General features: G+C 38.1%; 1 protein-coding gene across 2 annotated transcripts; it reads left to right on the top strand.

The window, feature by feature from the left end:
- Nucleotides 1–24,231, top strand: DPF2 (double PHD fingers 2). 2 transcript variants are annotated; one of them, XM_063437967.1, is made up of 12 exons: nt 1–50; nt 1,481–1,641; nt 4,041–4,148; nt 5,072–5,232; nt 9,017–9,109; nt 10,640–10,718; nt 13,941–13,982; nt 17,428–17,574; nt 17,775–17,903; nt 21,083–21,195; nt 22,562–22,643; nt 22,728–24,231. In XM_063437967.1, exons 1-12 carry the CDS (start codon nt 28–30, stop codon nt 22,799–22,801), a joined length of 1,212 nt encoding a protein of 403 aa, XP_063294037.1. In that variant the 5' UTR covers nt 1–27; the 3' UTR covers nt 22,802–24,231. The 2 variants fall into 2 exon arrangements, with proteins under 2 accessions (XP_063294037.1, XP_063294038.1); XM_063437968.1 differs by lacking the exon at nt 13,941–13,982.

Raw genomic sequence — 24,231 nt, forward strand, 5'->3', positions numbered from 1 at the left:
TTGGGTGTCGCGGGAGAGAGTGAGAAGATGGCGGCTGCGGTGGAGAAGATGTGAGTTGTGAAGAGTGTAATGGGGTAATGGGTTCAAGCAGTGCCGCACTGGCTGCTGGAAGAGTGTCAGCCTATGGGCCGGTGTGAGGAAAGCCCTGATAGAATCCAATAGGGGGGATAGTGATGGAGTGGGTAGTTAAAATGCTGGGGATGGGTAGGACAAGGAAGGGACAAGGTATGAAGTAACCAGGAGGAGAGGCTGAGAGCAATGGGATGGGTCCAGAGGCAGCCTATAGACCCTGTACCAGGGGCATGTAGGGCTATCAGACAGCCTTAAACTACTGAATAGCATTTTATTGTGGGTGGTTGAGCTGGTCTAGGTCCACATATTTCCTAGTTTAATATTTTAATATTTATTTTATGTTTAAATGTTTAGTTCGTATTGCCTACATTCTGATCCCTAACCCAATTTACTCTCCTATAAAAGGTATTTTTGATTTAGTCTAGTCCTAGTGAAAAAAAAAAGCTAAAATCATATTCTCATTTTTTGAAAAATAAATTTAAAGAAACACTTCAAGTACCATAACCGCCACAGCACACTGTAATAGTCTGTTTTTGAACAGTTTGATTTAAACCGTTACTCCAAGCACATGAAGATTTCTGGGATTTGAAGCGTTCATGGTGTCTGGAGGCTGCCTGTGCAGCGTGTAGCTATGAAACGCTGCATATCCTGAGATTAACATTTTAGCTGCCAGATGTATAACAAATTTGTGGGCTGGCTTATATCAGTTATGTTCATGCACATGCACTCCTCAGTGACACGGGGCAAGGGAGACCTCGGCCTGGGCGCTGATAAAGGGGTATGTTTAAGTTTTTGATTTTTTTTTTTTTCTTGTGGCGGAAGGGGTTCTGATCACCACAGAAAGCGTTGCTGCAACTAACACCAGGGTTTTATGCAAACACTAATTTCTGGTTACAGCAGTGATCCTCCCGGCTCTGTCACCCCCGCCCCACCCAAAAAAGTCTTTCATAAAGAGTAGTATTCATGAAATGTTCACATTGACTGTGTTTGCACTATCCCCATGTGATATAAGCCCTTTAGGTACTGTTTGACATACAGAAAATTTGTCAGCTTCCGAGGACTATCCACTTCAACAACCTGCATCTCAGAGGGCAAGAGGCTCATCCTTTGAATTGCAAGATTCTGCCCTTTTAAACCAGGGAACTCTTGCCCAGCTGGATGGTGGTTATTGCAGTAGCAAATGGTCCCCACCACCCCCACAAATTTATCTTAACATGTATTTTAAGAATGCGTGTTTGCAAAAGAATTGAAAGTGACCGTCGATATTTCCTTGCTATTTTTGTAGTCTGTCCACAAGTTCATCCCTATCCTGCTTTGACTTTTTACGTTTGGCAGAATCTTGTGAAATGAGTTTTGAGTACACCAGCCATGTGTTTTATAACAATTATCCTTTTGTTCTCTCACTCAGCCTTGGGGAGCAGTATTACAGAGATGCCATGGAACAGTGCCACAATTACAATGCTCGCTTATGTGCAGAGCGCAGTGTTCGCATGCCCTTCCTGGACTCACAGACTGGAGTTGCTCAGAGCAACTGTTACATTTGGATGGAGAAACGGCATCGAGGTCCAGGTACACCAAACATGTTTCAGTTACTACAAAACAAGATACACCTCCTTTTGGGAGGGGTGTGTATACAAACAAGTGATAACTTACAGTAGTGATGGTGCGCAACAACAAAAAATCGTATTCACTATGGACCTCTTATAGAAAGTGAAAGTAACCCTGTATACATGAAATGAGGTGTTTACAGAGTGGAAATATTATAAATATTTGAAAAACAAACAGTGGTTGTGGTGAAACAAAGCACAATCTGTAGGTATACTTGCAAACATGGAACTCACTCTGACACCTATTAAGGAGACAAAAACAGAGAGAGCTCCTAGTGCAGCATAGTAATTTACTTATAAATATATAGAATAAAGCAAACAGAGGTGCCCTCTAGGTGTTACACTCACAAGACTGGAGTGGTAAAAGCACCACTCGTTGCTATAGCACTCAGGGAGGATCAGCCCCTAGAGTGCGTGGGATCCGTGGAAAGGAAGCTTGCAATCCGGATCTCAGGTAAGTATACTTTATTAATTGAAATTTAAAAACAGCAAAACTTGTTGTGTAGGTAGTTAGTCCGCTCACCAGCCTCAGGAAACCGCAAAGAAAGTTCCATATACTCATGTAATGTAAAAAAATCTTCCGGCTGCTATCCTGGCTGCTGTTGCCGACTGTCTCCAAATAACTTCCTGGTTCCGGGTCCGTAATGCATTTCGCCCCACCCACAGGGCTTTGTCAAACGGCAAACAAGTGCCAAAGTGAATAAACAGCAGCTCTGTACCCTTGTGTGGAATACCCTCTCATCCACACCCAAAATCTATAGAGTGGTCTAAGTAAAACCTACATCTTAAGTGGAGCGCTAAAATATCTATGCAGACGGTGTAAAAATTACCCAATGTTACCTTGTTAAAATCTTTGACTTGTGGTACATATAAATGATAAAATTAGATACAATATAGTGCAGATGGTATAAAGAATTGGATAGAATAAATGGTAGAAAAGTAAAAACACTCACATGTGAAGGAGCCTTTAAATAAATACTGGCTCCGTAACTGGGCTTTTATTTGCGTAGTAATGGACGTCCTTTCTGCTTTGTATGTATACTGACACTCCCCTTCAATTTCCCTTTGCCAGAAAAGGGTGCTACACCTGGCAGTGGGAAATTGAAGGAGAGTTTATGGTTTTTAGTTCGCAATAGATTAAAAATGGAAAATAAAGAGACATAGTAAAAAAGAAAAGAGCAGGCGATTGGAAAATGTTCACTATGGCATGACTGTGATGCTTTAAGATTACATTCCAAACACCTAAGGCACCTTAGCTTGCTGACAGGTTTTATGTGTGCAGTGTGTCCTGTTTTTTTTTTTTTTTTTCCTGCTCCATACTACAAAAAGTGAAGATTTCAATAGATACGTGTTGCACCTTCATAGCTGTCAAGCAGACAACTGCGATCCTGTTACTTCCTTGTAGTTTAGCTCAGTGGAGCTGAATTGGAGGGAAGCAAGAGCCCAGAGCACCTGCCTTGCAAAGATTTCTCAATGAGCTACATTGATAAGTCTGTGATTAGAAAAGTACAGAAAGTCTGCGCTGGGGAAAAAGGGAGAGGGTTTGCAATGGCTGCAGATAAGAGATCTGCAGCTTTTGCAAGCTATTTTAGCTATACCGCCAGTGAAAACAAAATGCATAATTGACCCAGGACATACTTGAAAACGAGAGAAATCTCAATGTATCCATCCTGGTAAAATATTTTATAAATAAATAAAATGCATGCACATTTCTTTATGGGTATCTCTACTGAACAGTCCCTTTAAAACTAGCACAGTACGTTTGACATAATTCAAAAATCACGTTTCAGTAGTGATTTTACTATGTTTACATCACAAGTGATTATTTTGTAATTCACATTATATTTATAATACCTTAGACGACTGACACCACGACTTGTGGTGTTTTTTTTTTTATATATATTTAAAAGACATAATACATACAGCATGAATATATAGTAGGTGACAGATGAGCAACTATGGGGAAAACATGAACAGAAAATGGAAAAAAGAAGAGGAGGACTAGGGTACCATTGAGAGATAGCGAGGATGATGACCTTAAACGAAAGGCACCACATGAAAGCCACACATAATAATGAAGCAAATCAATTGGAATTAAGTTAACCAAGGATTCCATATCTCATGAAATGTGAAGGTAGAATTCTTAACTATCACAGTTAATGTCAATTGGGTAATTATCCTTTATTTTATATAGTGTCCCTGTGTCAAAATTCCTGCTAGCAACCAATGGCCAATTAGTGATTGCTCATGTCTTTAAAGATGTAAATGATTAAAGTGTCTCCCCTGCCTGTAGGTGGTAGGCCTAATGTAACTACCTGCATGTAGATAGCAACCCTATTTATTATGTTCTCTGTATTTAAGGTACTGCACCAGGGCAACTTTACACCTACCCTTCTCGACGCTGGCGTAAAAAGAGGAGAGCGCACCCTCCTGAGGATCCCAGGCTCTCGTTTCCTTCTCTCAAACCTGGTAATGTGACTAATAACGGTTTGTGGTGCTGCCATTTTTTTAATTAAATTTTTTACAGTTTTACCTTCTTTATTTTTCAATCAATACTTAAACTTTCAGCTGATATGGGAGATAATTACCTAATATTGATATAGAATGTTTTATTGTCTTCTAATAATGAGCAGTGATTTGATCACGTCTACTTTGGTGTGCATCTTCTTACCCAATCTTGGCCTGCACTCCAGTGCACATACAAAATGGGACAGTGATGACCAAATAAATTCCAGATTAAGAAAATTATTCAGCCCTCGAATACTTGTGCATTTAGCTTGTATTTATCACTTACAGCAAAGATCACATTTCAGTTTTACTCTTTCTTCTCGTAAAAAAATAATTCTAATTTGGAGTGTTATTTAACCTATGTTGGTAACTACCATCCCCACCCCCTTTTTTATGTTTTAACAATTAAACTTAGTAGTGCTATGACAGACTACTTAGTGAAACTGATCCTCCTTCACTGAAGTCATCGGTCCTGATTAGTTTTATCCAATGAGATGCTGTGACATAAATCTGTGAAATGGTCTTTGTTCAGCTAGTTTTAATCACATTTTTTTTTGTCCTCCACTTGCTTACAAACATATGCTTTTTAGAATAAGCTAATTACAAACCACTAGCCTGGAGTTAGATATTTTGATTCCCTTTTAGCTATAACTTTTTTACAATTATTTTACTTTGTATCCATGTGCGGTCCCTAGGGGCTTTCAAAAATACTAACAGGAATCCATAACAGGTCAGGACATGACATCTTCCAGCTGAAATACAGACAAACGACCGTTTTATTGACAATTGTGTCTAAACAAAGGCTATTAGACTTGTTAAAGGTTTCATAAAGAATCTGTATTATTGACTTTGCCATTAAGATTTTTATTTATTCCATTTTGTAGATCCAGAACAGATCCTGAAAAAGGAAGGTCTAATACCACAGGACGGTAGCAGCTTAGAGGCTTTGCTTCGATCAGACACCATTGAGAAGAGAGTTGTGCCGGACCCTCGTGATGATGACAGCCTTACTGAATTCCCTCCTGTTGCCAGCCGCGCACGGAAGGTACAGGCCTACAGCACGAGACAGCGTTACGTATCGAGCGGTATTATCACGGTAAAGACAGTGAGGCCACACACAGTCTGGGGGGAGAAGGAGCTGCGATCCCGTGTCCTTCTTTACAGGGCATATTATAGTTTTGTGTAAAATTAATGTACTCATACATATGTATATTGGTGCTTTATAGAATAGAAACTTTCCTAATACATTTTTTTTCTTCAGTATTCTACACACTATTTTTGTAGAATCGTAAAATCTTCAATCATAGTAATTTCAAGGATTTTAAACTAAATGTGGGGGCTCTAAATGATGATCTGATGCATCATTTACCTGTTGGTTAAATTATTTAGAATTAAAGCACCACTATAGTGCCAGGAAAACATACTCGTTTTCCTGGCTCTATAGGGTCTCTAGGGGCACCCTCCTGCCGGGCTCTAGGGTGGTGGAAGGGGTTAAATTTACCTATTTTTCCGGCGGGGGACTCTTCTCCTCTCCTTCGCGTCATCGGCTGAATGCGCATGCGCGGCACGAGCCGCGCGCGCATTCAGCCAGTCCATAGGAAAGCATTCTGAATGCTTTCCTATGGACGCTGGCGTCTTCTCACTGTGAAAATCACAGTGAGAAGCGCGGAAGAGCCTCTAGCGGCTGTCAATGAGACAGCCACTAGAGCCTGGATTAACCCTATTATAAACATAACAGTTTTTCTGAAATTGCTATGTTTATAGAAGAAAGGGTTAATCCTAGCTGGACCTGGCACCCAGACCACTTCATTAAGCTGAAGTGGTCTGGGTGCCTATAGTGGTCCTTTAAGCACCATAACAATTCTCCTGTTTTGTTTATTTTTTTTAAGGAGTACATTTACAACCTGTGGTCACACAGTACTGGCCCAGGCAAGAATAAAAAAAAAAAAAAACTGTTTACACCTCCATCTATATTAAATGTAATTGTTGCAGCTTGCAGATGCCGGAGGTGCACAGATGTGCAGCTCTTTGTTGTGGTTACCAAGGCATGGGATGTAGTTAGAATAATGTATAAAGATAACCTCTTGAGTAAAGCCAATGCATTTACTATGTTATGATCCCAAAACTGTTAGGCCAGGATAGTGGGGCACATCTTAGTTTTAGGCATTTATAGACAAATATAAAAAAAAACAAGTTGTGTTCTATGTATGCCAGTGCCTCAAATGGCAGTCAGTATTGTGTATATACATGTGCATAGAGGTTTGCACATGTAAAACAAAAACGGTTTCTCCATTGGATATGTTTTCGCTGGAGCTCACTAATCACTTTAAATAGTCACATCATCTGGTATTGTATCAGAGATGTCAACAGTTGCTGCATTATCATTAATAGGGCAGTAGTGACTGATGTGGCCCAACTGTTGTGGGTTAGCTTTACTATTCTCTGTCTTTTATTGAAACCTATTCCATGTGTGGCTGGCTAAAGGTCATCTGTAAATACAACAGTGACTGCACACCTATATATTTGCATTTGACAACATATTTAGTTCCCGACGAAGGTGCCAGCTTGTGCCCAAATTTGCGTTGAACTACAGTTTCATTTATTATTTTTCTCACACAATTACGGGGGTGATGTGAGTGTTACGATTTGGAGGTGAAATTGAGTGGGGAAGATTCAGGGTATTACTTTAGCACAGCTGCTTTGCTATGGACTAGGTATTCTATGTAGAGACTGATACCCCCCAAGACATTCAACAGTGATTCATCTCAAACGTGCAGCCCTAAAAGTTCTGTCCTTTTATGTATATATCAAGAGACCAATTGGTATCTTTATATGTAGAATTAATTTTTACAGGCATTCAATGCAGTGAAATGCAGATATATGGGTCATGGCTGTAAGAAGGAGAACTGAGAACGAGCCAAAATGTTAAATGGTACACTGGAAAACTGGGGGTAAAACCAAATAGGAAACTAATATGAATAGGCAAAGAGTAGTGTACCAGTAGTGACTGGGATATGTAATATACTCTGATAAGAGTACCAGCTAACTTCAGGAGAGAACTGTAAAATAGCTTCCAGAATAGGAACAAAAGAGAATAATAAAAGAAGAAATAAATAAATGTTATTAAATATAATGTAAAACTATAATATACTATAAGGTGCTAGTGTAGAAAAAGTAAATGAACTAACAAGTGTTAGATGGATAAAGCTCAACCAGTAATGATGTAACGTAAAAAAATGCTATTTCTGCAGAGTTAATCTCGAAATATCAAACTAGCCTATTCTACAATAATATTAGGCTATCTCTTATAGTGGTATAAGGATGAATAGGAATAGCAATATACGGATGCTCTGTTGAAACTGGTTGAAGTAAATATGCTAAGTAGCAAAACAACCTGTTACGGGATCATGGTAAGTTATTTAACAAAACCTGATATTGATATTGCCTAGTATACGTCTGTGCCAGGGTATATATCTCAGTTAAATACGGCAAGCAGAAGAGATAAAATAGCAATAGAAATTTGGAGGGGGGAGAAGAGTTATAAGAGGCAGATCCCCCATTAAATTCAGATAATATACTCCAGTCACGACCTGTAGTTTTAATATAGCCAATTGGTAGATGTTCATTGAAGTGATTTGGGAATAATTTCTTATATTGGTTCCATGCTTGGTGGCTATCTGATAAGGATAATGCTGTATTAAATGCTATGAAGCAATTCTCTGATAGTGTCTTTCTATTAACACACTAGATAATGGGTTGGCTGAGAGAGTACTCCTGTGTCTTGAAGGGTACCTAAATAAAATCCCACATTCCAAGATAGTAAAAAGATAATAGTCAAGAATCAGATACTGTAAACTCAACAGCTTCCCTCCCGTGCCTTCGAGGGCACCTATTGCTAGTCCCGCTGTGTACTATTATTCCATGATCCCTAAGAAAGTTTAGCGTGATCGGTAGGTGAGTAAGTGAATAAATAAAAGCATTAGCACGGTGGTAAGTCCGTGTGCTAGCATTAGGTAATCGAAATAGCACTAAAAGGACCCCTTGACGCACGCGTTTCGCCCAACCCGGCTCATCAGAAGGGAACCCTGGGTCATATCTGCTTCCAATTATAGGCTAAGACGTCCATTATAATTAAATGTACTGGTTACTCCCAGACTATGGATGTCAATTTCAGGTTAGCAAAAAAAAAACGCAGCTAACCGTATTTAGCCAATATGTTGGATGACAAATGAAAAACATTACATGTTACAGTATGAGTCTGATGTAGATTCTCATCTAGCATTGTGCCTCTAAATGCTCATTGCTGCATCTGCAATGCCAAACTAGTGCAACTGCCATTGAGTTTAGCAGATGTCTTGTTGTCTTTGTGTTACCATATCAGTTGTATGCGAGGTGTTCACTTTGTCTTCTGATTGTTTATCTACTGTCGATAATTTTTCATTCTGCCACGATTAAATAATCATTTACACAGCTATTTTGTTTTGCTTTTTTTTGTAAAAGTGAAAAATGACATTGATCTTGCTAACATTTTAATATTTCCCCATTTGTAGAAGTGAGTATTTAAAAATATCTCTGTACATATAGTAAGCAAAAGGGTCTTACACAGCCTAAAACCGTGAACCTGGAAACTTCACATTTTAGTGAGCTACATTTCCCGTGATGTTACTGCCATCCTTCGGGCATTCATACACAAATGAGCTGACTGGTTCATAAATGTCAATATTGTTAAGATAGGCTCCTACACGCCTAGAATTTGAGATTGTTAAAAATCAGAGATGTTAGCAACCTATTCTTGCAGCTTCTCAACATTTTTACCTCTGTCCATTTAGCGCATTCTGGAACCTGATGACTTCTTGGATGACCTGGACGATGAAGATTATGAAGAAGATACGCCAAAAAGACGTGGAAAAGGCAAAGCAAAGGTGAGGTGTGAAGTGTGGTTGATTTAATAATGTACTACGGAACTCCTAGAAGTAAGTAATAGGGCATTTCACTTTTAAACTAGGCTATATTTCTTCTATGACATTCACAGAAAAATAAAACCTATACATTTTTATCTAGTTTTACCAGTATTTTTTTGTGCTTGCGGCAATACACGGTCATGAATTCATTGTCTAATTAAACAAGCTCGAAAGTAGGCAGTCCTGAGGGTTGGGAAAAAAAATCTTATCTTGAAAATTTTAGGCACCAAAATCACTTGTCAATCAATAATGTTGACCGAAGTCCCTTAGCAGTTTTTTCGCATTTTTGAAGCATTACTCACTATTTTCTGCCAGTGATAGACAGCCCATACATTCTCATCCTATCACTGATGCTTGAGTAGATGCTTCTCATTTTACAGAGAGCAGAGGAGATTAAATCAGACAGGCACCTGGGGACTCCACTACAGTGTTAAAATGTTCACAAATGGTTTAACACTTGTAGGTAAGAAGGCCTGAGGGACTCTGGGAGCCATAATGACCTCATTGACACAAAGTGTTTTTGGTGGCTAGGGTGTTCCTTTTTATATATATCTAGCTTCACTTCCGAATATACAAAATCCATCCACCGGTTTAAAAGCTGCTTCTTATAATGTATTAATTGATAACACTTTTTGGTGCGTTGTTCTATAAATATCCTGTTCTAGAGGCATCCATGACATTATTATAATAATGCATTGTCTCAGGGAGCTTTCTTTTTCGCAGTTGTAAAAAAAAAAAAAAAAAAAACTTACTGAAGCACTACTGATGTGATTTTTGCAGTCCAAAATGAGTCCAAATGAAAGGAGAAAATCAGTGTGCTGTCTTTAAAGCTGGGTAGTCACATGCTCTTTCTCTCACGCCAGTGAACACATTTGGAGAGTTTCCTGCGGTCAGCAATGCAGCAGAGGTGAAAAACAAAACACACCTCCTTGGTCCTTCCATCTTCAGGGCAAAGTGTTTGACCCATGCTTACATACCTGAATAGAGATTCCATACGAGTGCATGCATGTTTGAGCATTCGTTCCATTTGTGGCTTACATTCATTTGCATGAAGGTAAACCTCAAATGCTCCCCAATCACTCACCGCTCATCAACTGGGAGTGTCTCTACAGCAAAACCTTTACACCGGTGAGTGACGTTTTTCATTTTTTGAGCAGTGAGAAGTGCAGATTTGTACTTGGAATCGGTGTATGACCTCTAGCTTTTCTTCATAATGCAAGAACAGTGAGTGCTTTTTGCCAGCCAGAACCCTCTGTCTACTTCATTCGGTAACATGTGGTTTCTGGTCAAAGAAAAAAAAAAAAACAGTATCCATCTTAAAAAGCACATTTCCACTTTAGCCCTTTCTTGGCTGCATTTTAAATCTGACTTGCTTACGAGAATGTTTACTCTCACTTGACTTACTCTGCATCACAATGTAAATTAAGAAAGCACTTTGTTGGAGCCTCTGGCACATTTTTCTTCTGTTCTAAATAATTCTTTTGATTTCAGGGAAAAGGTATAGGCAGTGCCAGGAAAAAGTTGGATGCAGCTGCTTTGGACGACAGAGATAAACCATACGCTTGTGACAGTAAGACTTATATTCCTCACTTCAATACTAATTATTCATTATTGGCCATACATTTCAGACTTCCCAGAAATATATCACTCTTTAAAGATGCCTTTTGCAACCTTTTCCTATTGTAATGACACATTTTATCAACAGGGACTAGAGAGCTCTAAAGGAGTCTTCTAGAGTAGTGACTGCTAACTTTTGGCACTCATTTCTTTTGTAGGGTATGATGCTCATTCAGTCCTCTGGCATTATAGCAAGAGCTAAATGTTAGCACGTCAGTCTATGCCACCTGTAGATAATTTTTGTAATTCTCTGCCAGGCTAATGACTCTTAGAGTTGTAGTCATCAACTCTTCGTTAGCCGTCACTGTTCAAGACCCATGGTTTAGTAGAACATGCATGATTACTTATATTTTAGCTAGTGTCTAGGTAGATACACAGGTATATCTCGTACTTTGTGCTGAAACTACATACGTAGAATTACGTGTGCGTGCCTATGGTTGTATGCGCTTATACAAGTTAAACAAAATACCACCTCAATCACAAGAAAATATATGGTCACTTTTATATTCTCATGAGGATTTTCTGAAAACAGGTGTACATGCTTGCACTTTTGATTACGTGAGTTGGCGTATGGTAAACTAGCATCTTCACTTACATTTCCATCAAACGAGCTATGACTCTCCCTCTTTTAAATAGGCCTTTGAAGTAGGATATCCACGCTGATCCCTCTTTGCCCATCGTGGTATTAAGAAAAGTGTTGTCTTGCAGTGTAACACTTTGGCTACTGAACTATTATTCTTTTAATCCTCCCAATATGAGCATTTGCGAGTAGTGGTGGTTTTCTCTTTTCTCCTGCGGCATTTCCTGCTCAGTGTAAACTTCTTGAGTAGGCAGTTGCTTGTTCCTTTCTTGTGTAACTTCACATATGTGCTGCTTGTAGACAGCCAATTACTATAATTATGTGGGCATTTGGTGCATGCTCAATTTTGGCAACATACTACTAAATAGTGCTAATAGAAAAGAAAAAAATGCATGCTAGTTTCCTTCCATTCTAAGTTGCCCTGCCTTTAATGTAGCACTAGACTTATGCCCATTATTTCTCTCTGCACAGTGACATTATCCTTCACTCACATTGAAACAGTCCCCACTATGAGACCTCTAACTTAAAGCAGGTTGCTGTTGCTAATAGCCATGACATGCATTTGAGATGCCTTGTTTTGAAGAAGGGAAAAAAAAGTCCAGAAATAGCTTCAATCTCTGATCTGTATAATCAACAAACATAATGAAACAATTGCATTCAAAATGCTTTTGTGTGCTTGGCTTTGTGTGTTTATTTTTGTATTTGGTTTTGGTGGGATATGTATTTTTTAAGAGGACGGAGGATGGTTGCTTCCAGCAGACTGATCCACTGTTCAACTACTACTGACAGGGAAATAATAAGGGAAAATGTATCCTTCTCTGGAGCAGGGTATTTCCCATAATTTGAAAACAAATGCTTAAATGGTCAGGCAACATATATCACTACACATGCACTGGTGCTAAATTAGAATGTGGCATGGGGTATTGCTACATTCCAGAAACACCTGGGGCGTAAGCCCAATGCAAATTCAATGACACCTCTCCCTAACAGGGAGATTAGCATATGTCCTGTCTACCCTATGGACACTGCACTGCTGGGATCTCAAAGTATAGCTAGAAATAGGCACATGCTGTACATTCATTGCCTTCATGATACACTACATAACTAATAGAATGCACCAAAGTTCAGTTCCTCAATAATTGCCTCTTCCACCATTGGGTCCAAAGCCCTGTTTGTCAATGGCATGTGGTGGCGTAGCACCCATGTTTTTAACATAATTGATATCTCTAGTGCAGAAGGGGACCCTCTGTTTTTAACTAAATCTGAAGAAAGGGCTGTAATTTTCAAACTATATGAAAACCGTGTCATGCTTACATGGGCAACAGCACATTGGGATTACTGGCATCATAACCCAGGACTACAGTGCACTGTAGAACATATGGTGCTAAGACTTCCCTTTTAAGTGGTTATTGTTGTATTTCCTTTTGAGCAGTTATATTATACCACTTTTGTTACTCTGCGCAAAACAAATATAAAGCTGCTTTATACATTAATGTCTTACTTTTTCATTAGAAACTCATCACAATTGTTGGTCTACTCAGTAGACTGTTTAAATTTTTTTTTTCTCCCTAAAGCCAGTATTCACATGAAACACTGTAAATAACCGTAGAAATGTGTGGTTATTTTTTTCAGAATATTCTGTTAAGCTCTGGTGAACGCAGCAGTCAGTTAGTTGATTGAGTTCAAACAACTTGAGTTATTTTCATTTGCAAGTGGCTCTTGGGAGAATATTTTAGGAATCTTGCTCTAAACGGTTATTTACTATGCCCAATACCTCTTTATAAATTTCTAATTTTGTTATTTGTTTCAACTTTTCGGTTTACCAGCTTTGCTGGATATAATACCCTGAATTGTGATTGACACTTACTCATTGCACTGTCTCTTTATTCTTTTGGACGGTAAAAACCTGCTTGATATACACACATACGAAAGAGAGGCAGAGTTATAAAAAAATAAATTTAAAAATCATGCATGTGCTAGGAGAGCCGCAGGAGAAGAGAAAGATCAACCATCTGGTATTGCAAAAAGGTCCAGTTGGACTTTTAGAGCTTTAAAAGAGTTTGGGGTCTCTTCAGCTGGCATTTTCCCCTTTGCTTCTGAACTAAATCTTTTAAATGTTCTACATATACTTCTAAAGTCCACAATAAGTCATATTCACTTTTGTTCTTGTTCCCAAGAATGAGTGGTTTCCAGCCCTCCCTCCCCCTTTTTATATTGACTCATTTGTGACTTCAAGCTTTCCATTTGCACGTCTCCTTTAGAATGTGTGTGAAGTGTGTATGCATTGATTTTATTTTAAAGCTTGTATTTTGGACAAATGCATCCAGAGGTGTTTTTTTTTTTTTTTGGTCAGTGTTTGTGGCTGCGTGCCCCGGGGATTGGTCTCTGCACATTTGGAGACTGAGTAGTTTAATTCCTAGCTTTTGCTCGCCTCTGTCAGAGGAGGGAGTGATCTCTTATTAAGGTTTGCAGGGTGTCTCACTTGTACTCACTGATCTTTTGCTACACTTGGCGCTCTCTGCTCTGTATGTGTGGTTAGTCGACTCACTCCTATCTCTGTTTCTCTGTGTGTCTTTCTTTCTCTCCTCATTTCAGACAGTTACAAACCAAAGCAAACCTCGAAATTCTCCGAAAGAGGTAGTTGAACTTGCTTGTTTGTGCAGCTAGATTGGCATCTTCTCCCCACTCTGCCCATCTTCCCTGGCACTGCAGCTTGGCATGCTATGTCTTTTTTGTCTCTCTCACACACCAATCCCCCTTAATGGTGGCATCCGTAAACATGCGTCCATCTGTCCATTATTTTCCCATGTTATAAATGTTACTCGTCATGGCACATTGGCTTTTCATCATGAAACAAAGTGGTTATTGTGTTAACTCTTTATATGACTATAAGGTGTACTACATTGGAAGGAATGATGAAACTTAAGTATTCATAAACCTTCCTTTGTACTGCGTCTTATATTTTCATATAAGGTATTGTGGCCAATCATGGTAAAGATGGTGTTGCTTCTGCACTTCTTTTTACAGATGTGTATCTCCTATTTTACTTCATATCTTTTCTTCCTCTTTCAGTAGATGTAAAAGATTAATAACAGAAACTAGAATCTTCTGTGAGTTGGTGAACCTATATGGTTTTCAAGGTCCTCTGATTTTACACAATCTTCATGCTATCTGCAGAATATGCTTAATGAGTTGCTTGCATGTTCCTGCATTACAATTCAGTCCTTGTTGAATCAACTTTCAGTTAAAATCAACAGCAAGTTGGATAAACTTTAAAAAATTGTATATTTTATTCAAAATCAGTAATTCAATGTGGTGTTTAATTAAAAAAAAACAAAAAAAAAAAAACTTGCCTTCACTAACTAGTAAGATAAGTGCATGGGGCATTCTGTGGGTAAATGGCACTCATGGTGTTACCATTGGCAAATGTGGAATGCCTCTTGAACGGATATAATCTCAAGATGAACTTTTTTTTTATTTTTTTTTTTATAAGGAATATTAGTGTTTCAAAATTATACCTATTGTATTGTATACAATGCTTTTTTTCGAACAAACATCTGTAACTTAGAGAAAACGGTTTTACCTTTTCCAGGCAATGTTATAGAAGCAGTATTTTCTGCTTATCCTCAGTGCCACTGCCATTTCAGCACGTCTTGGCATTTTGAATCTAATTTTGGCTGCTAAAATCATAATTGTAATTGGATCTACAGCAAAAACAGATGTTGGAAAAGCTGAACTTGATGGACGCAAGTCTCTTTTCAGCCTATGTAACACTTATCTCTAAAAAATCAGACATAAAACAAGAATTTAAATCCCTAAACAGTAATATTCCTTTAAAACTTGGAATGGTTTCATCCCTAGATCAACGTGATGTTGCCTGATCACATATTTCCAAATCATGATAGTCTCTTCTGTTCCATTTTCTATCACAAACGGCATCTAACTTTCTATGACCACTGCTAAAACTGAAAAGGAAATAACTCCTTTAGATGTAGTCAGTCCTCTTGGTTTCCATACTTCTTCCCATTTCATGTTCGTCTGATTTTACTGCCCTAAATATAAAGACAGACTATACCCCAAGCCAATCAAGTGTATGATGAAACAAACCATTTCAAATAGAACTAGCGTATTCACCTTTTGGTGATACTTTATAAACAAGAGAATGAAAACCTTTGGTTTTGTATTACGATTATATTTGGTTTGTTTTTTTTGTACAGAACTCTTTCTTATATCAAACTCATTGAAAACTCTACATGAAGTGAAAGTAAATGGCCTCCCCAAAAAAGGAGTGTATCTAGATTATGATTTGTTGTTTTACAACTCTTGTAAATATATAATATAAAATGAAGGGCAGATTATTTTTTTCCTTTTTTTTTTTTTTTTTTTTAAATATAAATGGGGTGTAGTTGTCTTTATACTTTGAAAGAATCACCTTCAGTATGTTACTTTAATTTTGTGCTGAACATTCTCTAATTTCTCCAGTTTTATTTTTTTGATCTAGATTAATGATTCATAAACCATTGGTAAGGATACCACCTACAAGTTTTATTACTTTCTAAACTTGTGACCGTTGGTGATCCGCGAGAACCACTCATCTAGATCATACTTGAATCGCTATGCACCCTTAAAGCAGCAGTCCATACATCACGCTAAATATATTGTTTTTATACATAATTTTACCTGAATTGGGGCTCGGTCCCTGTGCAGCTTCTAAGTGGTAACAAAATGATCACAGGACTGTACCAAATAGTCACAATAGAAAATGTAATTTAATTTATAATTTTTGTATTTTCTATGACTTTTGGTTGTTCTATTATAAGTTATGAGGACTAAATAAAGTTGCATATTCCAATATATAGTGGAAACACAGTGGCAGGGAGTGGGAGAGGATTGAGCATATGCATTTGTGACATCCTACTCCAAACAGGGGATGCTAAACTAATGAAACATTTCTATCATTTTAATTAATCTTCTTTCTCTTTTATCTTTACCACTCTGAAAGAAATCTGTTGACCAAGTTATTTTGCAACCGTGTTTACCTTAAAGTCACATGATTCAGTATTCCCATCTTTTGTTAATAAATGCTTCCTGCATTAACTTGATTGATCACAAGATCATTCTTATACTGTGGCTCCAATTTGCCACTCTTCTATATACCAGGCAAAATTTTGTGTGTTTGGGTAACAACACGTTTCATACAAAGGCTAGATTAGTGGAACATTTTAAAAATGCCATATTTAACTGAAGCTGGCTGTAGAATTGTAATATGCCATATTTACCATAATTCTCTGCCTGCTACATGTGAGGTTTAATGTGCATTGTCAGCTACATTTTTATATGAAGCTCCATTGATTATTACTGCTCTAGTGTATTGACAGAATCTTACTGAATCCATTTCAGATGATTAATCATGTAAAGTTTATAAAATTTTACAACACTGTGCATAATGTTATGCATGAATTGGATTTTGCATTTGAATCTTTGCTTCTTATACACAAGACTTTTATTTGAGTCCTTTTTTGTTTAGCCCGGAGAGACTGTGGCAGAATTACTCTGCCGCTGTGTAAGCAGAAGTGGCAAGTCTGCTTTTTCTTAATTTCCATGTCTCAAAGTAACATACCAACTAGCTAGGTGCCCATATAATATGCTCAAGATATCCCCAGTTCAGGTAACAAGAAAAAAAAAACCCACATGGTGAGGAAGGGAGATTGAAACATCAAAGTGTAGTAAAATTCTAACTACTGATACCTGAATTGAAGGCAGAAACATTCACTTTTGACTTTTATAGGTTGGCCATGTGTTTTAGTGTGGGTAGCTGCTATTGGGTCTTTGAGCTTCCAGCCCATAAATGATGGCCCCCGTTCTCAGTCATTCCCTTTTCCTCCCTAGGCTTTGCTTTTTACGTTGTGTATGCCTCCAGAGCTGGGGAGATAGTTGTTAGCTGTCCAGCTCTCACTTCCACTTCACTCACCCGCCTCCTCCCTTTCTGCTTTTCTATTCATTCAAATTACTCTTTTCTGCTCTTACCCTCTCTGCCCACCCTTTCTTGCCTTGCCCTATTTTTTTTTTTTCCCCCTCCCAGTCTGTGGAAAACGCTACAAAAATCGCCCTGGTCTGAGCTATCACTATGCACACTCCCATTTGGCGGACGAGGAGGGAGCTGGAGCAGAGGATAAGGAAGATTCACAGCCACCCACTCCCATCATGCATAGGCCAGAGGAGCAAAAATGTAAGTTCTCTATGATCATATTTCACCAACATATACCCCTTTCTATTGCATAGTCTATATAATTTTTTATTTTATTTGTTTTGTGATGCTTCTATTCTCTTGCTGCCTCTCTCTTTCCTCTATATATACCTATGAATCTTATATTTCCATCTGCCCTTGTCTTTTTGTCTTCACAACACTTTTTTCCCTTCTTTCTTCAGCTAAGAAGGGCCCGGATGGCCTTGCTTTGCCTAACAACTATTGTGACTTCTGTCTTGGAGATTCCAAGATCAACAAGAAGACCAATCAAGCGGAGGAGCTGGTGTCCTGCTCAGACTGCGGCCGTTCGGGTATGAAAGGCAGGGGAAAGAGGAAAGGGACATAATGATCAACTCTCAATGTCAAAGTCTCTCTCTGTGTGAATTTGGGGACACTTTGTGATCATCCAGTTTTTGGGTATGTGAGATAAGGAGAAATGGTGAGCGGCAAACACTGAGAACCCTTCACTGCAGGTTTAGTCACACCTTACTAGTAAAATCTCCTACTCTTCATCTGGGTGACGATGTCTCCATTCCCCATCTGCTGTTTCCCTTCTCTAGAGTAAGAAAATAATTTATGTGGATATTCGTAAAGAGGCTGTGATCAACCATATAAATTTCCATTTTAATAAGTGTGAGTGTGTGTACAAGTGATTCTGATGCTCAGCAGCCAGAAAAGCAGAAGTGACCAGTCCATGTGGTATGTATAGGATATAAAATAGGACTTGTTTGTCACTCCTGTATTTCTTAGGCTAGTGAAAGATGCCTGTTTACATTAACATTTCTATATGACTTGAAGATATCTACATATGTCTAACATTGGGCGAACTTTCCACACTAGAAATATTCACTAAACTGGATTTTGTTGCAAGTTCTCAACAAAGTTGTGAACATTTAAGCTAATTTGGCAGAGTTGGATTATTTCTTTTTTTTCTCTTTAAAAAAACCAACAAAAAAAAAACCTAAATATTGCAACTCTGAGGCCATCTCGCTCTTAAGAGAATTAATCCATTTGGTCTTTTCTGGCTAGCGGCTTTTTAAACTGTTTGGGTATCTTCTCTTTTATCAGAGTTCTTGCTATCTTATATGTGTGTATATGTATGTATGTACGTATGTAGATATTATATAAAAAAAAACCAATAATATAAAAAGCGACATAATAAAACTTAAAAATCAATGTGTGCAGCATTTTAATAATGAGATGCAAACAAAAAGAACAATGTAAATAAATGTGAATTGCGGTCCCTCAAGGGATAGATTCCTGTATATTTCAATAAAACTCTACAAATTAACAAGGCCAGACTAATTCAGTTAAAAGAACACTCATGAAGAGTAAAGTGTATGTCAAGGAAAACATAAACTTTTGGAACATAACTCAACTGTAAATATAATCAAGTCACATTTGTAGGATAACCTTGGGAGGCTTTGGATTGTTAAGGCTATAGAGGAAATGTTAGCCCTTTTGCATTCCTTGGGGTACAAATGCCATCGTGGCCACATACTGACTGTGAATTATGTGAGATGTACACCAGCATCACTTGATTGTAACAGTGCCTGCTCTTGCCTGTTTGGTGTGCTCATATCTAGTTTAGTATGTCTGTAAGCCTGAATACTCTTGACCATAGGCTTCTTACTATGCACTGCACATATATGCCATTGGCTGATTTTCAGTTCTCTGCTCTTATAGTATAACAGGATACTGATTGGTGGGTTTCATTCCAATGTTTTTTTATTTAAAGACTCGCTGAACATCAATGCTTTCTGCATATAAGCTGTAAATAAAGTATGATGCTTAATTGCATTAAAGTGGAACATGTTCACTACTCTTAACTTGACATCATTTCTTGAATGATTGAGAGCATCTACAACTCTCCACTGGCACTTACACACTTCATTTCCGATGTACAAGTGATGCCCTCTTATTATAAACCAAAAAAGTTGTTCTCTAATTGTACATATAGGGGTCACCGTTCTCTTCAAGTGGCATTACATTTATAATAAATTGTGCAGTGGACATACTAACACACTCCGCCCAAAAAAGTTTGTAAGGAATGAATGCTGCTGAAGTCTGGTATTGATACAGAAGTTACTGAGGAACATTCATATTGTGTCAATGGCAATCTTTTGGTTGGTAGACCTTCACCTAGATACATTTTATAAGACATGTACAAAGTTATTTTAAAATGTTCACCAATACAAGGGTTTGCTCTGGAATTCAGATTGCATGATCAAGGTGAAACCATGAAGTGTTTGGAGGCCCTGCAGTGGGACGTTCTCATGTGTTGCCGCATTTAGCCTTGATTTTTAGGCAGAATCGGGGACTACATGTTACAGTGAAAAGATCAGGTGTTATGCCAACCCCATATGCCAGTGAGCCAAAATATACTTTAAACCTCTCTCAAAGCATAGTTAATGGTACAAGGATGACCACCACCCTGTCTCTCTATCCGCAACTGTTTATAACACCATCAGTTGGTCAATACCCCTGCAAATATTATATTTCTCCTTGCCCCACTGTAGTCACCACGTACTCAAAACAGGCATCTTCACAGCTTACTCTGGGGAAGCCTGATCTGCATCTTTGCAATTGCATACTCCACTCCATTCACAGAACTAAATGGAGATGTTGGTAAAGTGATATCGCCTACAGTGCAAGTGATTTATCTTATTCCTGTCAGTGCCAATTGTTGAGCTACATTTCCCACATACTACAACTGGGCAGGATTTTATGGCATATACGATATACTTGGCTACCTTAAAATTTTTTTTAAAAAAAAATACTGTAAGCATCTGGGTTGGCTGAGTCGGTGCCTGGTTTGGATAGAGCTTATTGCTGTGCCAGGAATCCTGCAACCATAAAGGTGAATATCTTCTATTTATTTAGTATTTTAACACATTTTCTATAAAGTACATCTTTACTGCACTTCAGTATCCAAGGCAAACTTTATAATCCGTGTTTCTCTTGGCACTCAAACGCACACTGTAGTATCTGATTATACCTTTCAAGTGCATATTACTTTCTGTAGATAGGCACCCTTGTAATATAATGAAAGTTAAATTAATTTGCATAGTGTGCTTTGTGCAATGAATGGCATACATTGTAAATAAAAAACAAATGCACAGTTTTTTTGTTTTACAAAAAATGAAAAGCACAACCCATAGCGAACTTTAAGTTTCTAGTTTCCTTAAAAAAATAAAATAAAAAAAGAGGGTCCACTCCAGCTCAGTGTTCCTTTTAAAATTATTGCAGAGATGGCTTTGCAAGAGTATAATTCTTTAAATCTGTTAACAGTAGATCATCCTTGTTCAAAGGCATTATATCTGTAACATGATACAGTTCCTAATTGGAGAAAGAAAAGTAAAATCAAGTACATGAAGATATTTATCAAATCAAAAAAATTCAGTGGGTAGTTTAGTACATATATAGACATACACTCCCATCTATAGTCTCCAGACTCTCTTCTGAGTCCCGCTCTCTCTTGCGGTCATAGGACACCCCTCCTGTTTGCAGTTCACACCGGTGATGATGGCTGCAGTGAAGACGTACCGTTGGCAGTGCATCGAGTGCAAGTGTTGTAACATTTGTGGGACCTCTGAAAACGATGTGAGTAAACTATTCCTCTACATATCATATGTCCTTCCACTGATGGTACAGTGCAAACAATGCATGTTTAGTTATGCGGAATATTGAGCAACAGGCATCCTTCTTGTTCATGAGCTCCTTTTTTAAATAACCTAACCTTATACGTTTAATATATAATTAAAGAAACTGAGAGATTCTTCAGTATACAGACCAGATTGAGAAGATCATTAAGGTCATCCACCACCACATTCATTGACCAACGTTAGGGCACAATGTATGTTGTGCACCTCAATGCCAACTCATGGATCTCTAGAGCTGCTCTTACCCATCTGAATATTCCACTAGTGTATATAGCCCTTTATTTCTGAGTTATCCTTCTTGGTATCATGTTTCCATTTAAAGTGAATGCACCTGGTTAACTTGCAGGAAAAGCCTTTTCCACTTTACTTTTTGTTTTGTCATTATATCACAGTGGTGACACCACAAGAAGATACTAAACCTGGATCATTGATTATACAAAACCTATTGCCCTCTTTATGGTTTTAGAATTTTTTTCCCCCCTCCAATCTTTTTTTTATTTTGTAGTGGTGGGGAACGAAAGACATTGGCTTCCTATGTGGTTTCTATAGGGTTGTTCACTAGTTCCATGTCATTCTTGGCAGGAACTAACAGAAGATACTAGATGGGATTATTGTAATACCATACTTGTGCTGCTCTATAAATTTCAAAGGATCAGTTGAGACATGAGAAAATAGAAAACGTTATTTGTCCAAAATTGAGAGCCCAGTGCTATAAAATTAATCTGCAACAAGTGTTGTTGCATTAGCTGATGCAAATGTTGAATTTTCCCCGCTACAGCCTTGTGGTTAATCATGTTGTGTTGACTTTATAATTCCTTTATCGTGATGTATATTGCTCCTTAGAGACTTTCATTGTATCTACTTAAAGTTGTTTCATCATAGTGCATGCAATTTTGATATCAAGTTTATGGTTGTGTAGTTCACCATAATCTTTTGGGGGACATGCGTTGCAGTGTTCTGGAATAATAGTTTAACTTCATCTGGGGTTTTGTGTTTGGTTTACTGTGACTTTTTTTTTATCTTCTAGAGCAGTGGTTCCCAAACCATGCTTCTAGGTCCACCAACAGTGTATAGGATTCCTGCACTTCTCAATTCAGTTCTTTGGGAATACTGATAAAACCTGTATCCTTGGTGTGCCTTGAAGACTAGGCTGCGAAACTGTTCTAGGCCAGTGATTTCCAACCTTGAGCTTCCAGCTGTTGTTGGAATGCATGGTTGGTCGCCTCTGTTCTAGCAACATTCTCCCCCCCACCCCCCTTCACGACCACCATTGTTCTCCAAGTGTTCTGAGCTCCGTGTTTCCATAGGATCAGTTGCTGTTCTGTGATGACTGTGACCGTGGATATCATATGTACTGTCTTTCTCCTCCAATGGCTGAGCCTCCTGAAGGTGAGTTATCTGAATATGAAGTTGGCTGCACTGCTCGTTTCACTTGACTAATATTAACGTTCCACTTTCGTTCTTTCCTTTAAGGGAGTTGGAGTTGTCATCTCTGTCTGGATCTTTTGAAGGACAAAGCTTCTATTTACCAGAATCAGAACTCCTGATGGGTGCCTGCATTCCTGCCGATGGTGAGGGATGGATCGAGGACGTAGTAGCACCGCACAGCCTGTAGAAAATAAATATTTAGGAAATGGAAAAGAAGTTTCCAATGGAGCAATCTCACTTCTCATGATGTACCAGTTGATATGTAAATGTATGTGTATACCAACTTATGAATTTGCACATGCATACACACACACACACACACACACACACGTGTGAATGGTCCCATCATTACATCACTATACATCTCACATCAACTCTTATGAGAATATGCATTAAGTTTTCTTAAATAGCCATTAGTGAGATTTCAGGTTTGTTTAGACCCCGTATCTAAACCTGATGTAAGGAATTACTGTGTCGTCAAATATAGTCTTGAAAGGTCAGTCGAAGGAGAATAGTGATGGCTAAACTTGGCATCCCAAATGGTTGTGAAGTCAATTTCCCAGAATGCTCAGCCATCCTCCAACCCTTCAAGGCTGACTGAGCAGCAAGAAATATATCTAGTTTGCAAACATCTGGGCTACCAAGCTTCGCCATCTCTGAGACAGAATGTTCTATGACAGCGTGTTCTCTTTCTGAGACCTGTTATTTTGCTCCAGTAAATAGTGGTCTGCAGCATATTTCTAATAAATCCTTAAGACTTATGGATATGTCACAAAAATATATCCATTAGGGAGACTCCTAGAAAAGCATGATAATTACTCGTGACAATGTTGTGTTTTGATTTTTGCCAATGTGGATCAGATTATAACTGCTCACTAGTAGGAATTGTGCAAGAGGAAAGACGAGATTTAATAAATTGCGAAAATGATCCTATAAAATAGATAATTCCAGTTTCCTGTTTATTTCACATTTCTAAATGGATAGTCTATATCGACACATTAACGTTCTAAATTAGTGTTTTAATGTATTTGCTAATGAGGGGAAAAAGGTGGCAAAAGGTACACTTCTTTATACTTACAAATTATGTGTCAATATAAACCCAATTGGAATATTTGTGTGCAGTTATCTCATTGGCGTCAAAACACTCCAGAATTCACACTCACAAAAAAAAAATCAAACATCTGACTCATCCACAACATGCTGCTGTTTGAAGCCTAAAAACTCTGCTAGTTATGTCATTCAGCAGTAAAATATCCTTTATTTTATTTTTTTACTAAACCTTTTTATGTAAGTAAATTTGCTTTGAAAATGTCAGCATTCATTTCCCCCCCAACATTTTTAGTAGCTAATTTTGGGATGTGTTTGAGTGATACTTAACCCTTTTAAGACGAATGATATATATACCATAAACGAAATGTCTCACAAATTAACGAATGCAGGTCAAATGCAAAATAAGAACATTTCATGGATTGGGTATTTCAAGACCACTATGCAATTCTTAAAGGTTAAAGGGGAACATCCCATTAAATATTATGTTTACTTAGTCCCC

Source organism: Pelobates fuscus, chromosome 12 (genome assembly GCF_036172605.1).
Source record: "Pelobates fuscus isolate aPelFus1 chromosome 12, aPelFus1.pri, whole genome shotgun sequence".
In the NCBI taxonomy this organism is placed as follows: domain Eukaryota; kingdom Metazoa; phylum Chordata; class Amphibia; order Anura; family Pelobatidae; genus Pelobates; species Pelobates fuscus.